At 36.8% G+C, this 3,387-nt stretch overlaps 1 protein-coding gene across 2 annotated transcripts in view; it reads right to left on the reverse strand.

The window, feature by feature from the left end:
• Positions 1–796: 796 nt before the first annotated feature.
• The window catches only part of LOC110218438 (zinc-alpha-2-glycoprotein-like), a 15,986-nt gene continuing 13,395 nt past the window's right edge, over positions 797–3,387 (reverse strand). Inside the window, exons 6-7 of one of the 2 annotated variants that reach the window (XM_021001159.2) lie at positions 2,268–2,363; positions 797–1,597 (exon numbers count right to left, since the gene is read on the reverse strand). In XM_021001159.2, the coding sequence (XP_020856818.1) occupies positions 2,299–2,363 (65 nt within the window). In that variant the 3' untranslated portion in view covers positions 797–1,597; positions 2,268–2,298. The remainder of the gene's footprint in view (positions 1,598–2,267; positions 2,364–3,387) is intronic. The other variant, XM_021001160.2, reaches the window with a different exon arrangement.

A 3,387-nucleotide genomic window follows, 5' to 3' on the forward strand; every position in this document is an offset into this window, starting at 1 on the left:
CTTCTAGATGCATAATTCCAAATTGCTTCCAAGAATGGTTGGACCAATTCATAGCTCCAGCAATAATTCATTAGTGTACTTCGTTTTCTCAAAATCTTGAAGGATGACTCTTGATTCTTGCCCTTTGTACCAACCTTTATTTAATGGTTATGAAGACTTACCCACTTCATGTAAAAGAAGTCTTCCTTCAGTGCTTCCAGGATTATCATCTAATGGATATTGGTTTTCTCTCCACTGGCACAGAGTCTAATCCTATAACACCTTATCATATAGCCTGTCAGAGTTTGGTTGGCCAAAAAATTCATTCCCTTCACCCAACTGTGTGATGAACCTATCTGGACCTAGCATGGCTAACACTAGACGTGATCTATCACTGGCCCAAACTGGAAACCTCTGCAGTTTGGAAGGACTTGCATTCGATTGCCTAGCCTTCAAGAACCCAGGGAGTTCCTCTATGTAATAATGAATCTATATATATGTGCAGGAGCAGTGTGGAATAATGCTTAGAGAGTTAGCCTCAGAGCTAAGTTCAAGTCCAACAAATATTATTTAGTGCCCTTGGACAAATCAATTAACTTTTCACTGTCCTAAGTCAACTCTCCAAGACCAAATTGCCAGGCAAGTGATGACATACATTTGTAGAGGGAGCTACTTACATTAATGAAATCATGAGTTCAGTCTCTATCCCTCTATACATATCAGTAGATGTTGTTGTCTTTACTAATGTGGAATCCCAAAAATGGAACCAAGCACATACAAATCCTAGTGTTTAATAAAACTGTAGGCAAGTGAAAACTAGGTGGAAGATTTCTGAGTTTATTAATGTTGTTGGAGAACATGATGAGGAAACATAAATTTTGATTCTTGCACCCTGAGCTCCAACAAATTCCTTCTGTGTCACTGAATTAAAAATATGAGAATGAAACTTGAATAGGTTAGAAGAAAAGAGAATAGCATATTAATCTTAATTATATTAAACTAATTCCTTTTTAATTATTAGACATTAGAGCAGAGGAAGGCTGGTGAGTTTATTGCTAAAATTACAAACTTTTTCAAAACAACCAAGAATTATCAAGGTCAGATTTGAAAAATGTGCATCAAATGTAAAAGATAAATGATTAACATATAAAATTTATAAGGAACATGTATTTGAGTGCAATGCCTAATCACCATTGTAAAACTCTAAGATGGGTGAACAGTTTGCAAACAAGGACCCAAAGAAAGCATAGCAGAGGACATTGATTACGACTATTCTTCAATAATTGAAGAGTTTGTGATTTGCTTGGGTGGGTGAGCACTTCACTGACACAAACCACAACTTCTCTATGAATTAATAGATAATCTTCACCATTGCTATGGGTAAAAATTTGCTTGTGCCAGTGGATGACCTGGTAGTGAATCTTTATGAATTCAGGGAGGCCGGTGTTGGGGCAACAGCCATCTCATCCCATAAATGGAGTTTCTTGAGCTTGGTAGGACCTGCCAGGGCTTGTGCTCTACTGGCAGAGCTTGGAGAAGCCTAGATCACCAATGCTATGATGAGGCATCAGCAGAGGCCATTAGTGGAGAACAATAGCACCAAAGGAGTAATGCAAACCTAGATCAAAAAGATGAAAAGATACTTTGTATGAATTTTTCAGTTAATCTTGCATGTATATTTTGTTCCTCCCCAATGGAAAGTAAGATTCTTGAGGGCAAGGTATTTCCTTTTTTGTATTTATTTTCCAGATACTTTGTACATAACAGGAATGTAATAAATAACAATGACAATATTAGCTAGCACTTACAAAATACTTTAAAGTTTGCAAAACACTTTACAAATATGATTCTCATTTGATCTTCACAATAGCCTGTGAGGTTGGTGCCATTATTGCCTCCAAAAGTGGCAGAGGCTGGATTTGACCTCAGTTGTTCTTGCCTCTAGGCCTTATGCTCTGTCAGTTGTGCTACACAGGGGCCTTTAAAATGCTTTTTGAATTGAAATGAATTAGCAATAAACTAATACAAAAGGTTACAGATATATTATTCATATGAATTTGTTATTAAGTATAAATGGTTTTAAATACATTTGTGCTTGCTACTTAAAATGAAATGCATAGTAATGCTTCAAAATTAGCTATTCATAACCTATTACTTTTCAAAGAATTCTGCCTTGGCCCCCACATGAAAAGACAAAAATCTTTTCCAGTAGAAAGAGATCAGCCAGGGACAATATTAAGACTAATGTTCATGGAACTCCAAAGGAGACAGTACAGTGATTGACTTGCCTGGAGTCTTGTCCTGGTATATTCTATTCCTCTACAGTGGTGGAGGAGTAGGAGAAGTAGTAGAAGTAAAAGATCTTTTTAGCTGACCTGTTGAACCTGTAAACAAAGGTCTCTAGGTTGATTTTCCCTCAGAGTCCCATGCCAACCTAGCCATCCACCATGCTAATAGGAGAAGTGGAAGAAGAGACCATAGTTCTGAAATTTCTCACTCTTAGGTAAAAACTTATGTTCTTGTTGTTTCCCAAAGGAGTTAATTTCCTTGATTTTCTTCCTTCCCATTCCGATCCATACCCTTTATCTCTATCCTCTGTATTCCCATTGTAGTTCATACATTCTTCCAAACAAGTAGAGAAATTTTCAGAAGATCCACACTCTGTTGAAGCACTTGAAGAGTCATTTCATTTGACTTCCTGTCTCCAAGAAGAGCCATTCCTGCTGTCTGAACCTGAGCTCCTAAATCTGACCAGAGCTCCTCAGTTTTAGAAATCTATTTGACTTATATGCTTTCCCTGTCACTGTGGGCAATAATTCTCCCATAAACACTTTCCTAACTGTGCCTTTTGCCCCCAAGTTTCTCATAATAATGATAATGATGACAAGGGCAACAACAATAATAATAATGGAAGGTAGTGGGATAATGACTTATCTTAAGACCAAGATGAGATAACCACAACACTAACAATGAGACCATCAGAAGCTCTCTATTTTTTGTGTACAGACAAATAATAAATCCACATACTGAAAATACAGATCTCAAAATATCCTTGAGAACTCAACCAACAAATGGTAATAGTATGATCACAGCATGACCACGGATCAAATTATTGTCCATAATTGCCTGGAAATAATGTTGATTGACAAACACTTTAAATAATATCTTTAATGAATGTCATTATGTCACATCATAGCTTCTAAGCTATATTGAATGAGAGCTATGAAAATAAAGAGACCTAGCAGAGGAGATGGAAATGATGTGGAAACAGGATGAGGTGCCTGCCATTTCTGTCATGTTATTTGCTATTGGAGTCATGCTAAGTATTCAGTTAGTGAACCTCCAGAGGATGAGCTGACATCCTAATCCCTTCACTTAACTATGAAATGTAGATATTTTAGTCACTTG

This window comes from Phascolarctos cinereus, unplaced genomic scaffold (genome assembly GCF_003287225.1).
Source record: "Phascolarctos cinereus isolate Bilbo 61053 unplaced genomic scaffold, phaCin_HiC Scaffold_2;HRSCAF=192, whole genome shotgun sequence".
In the NCBI taxonomy this organism is placed as follows: Eukaryota; Metazoa; Chordata; class Mammalia; order Diprotodontia; family Phascolarctidae; genus Phascolarctos; species Phascolarctos cinereus.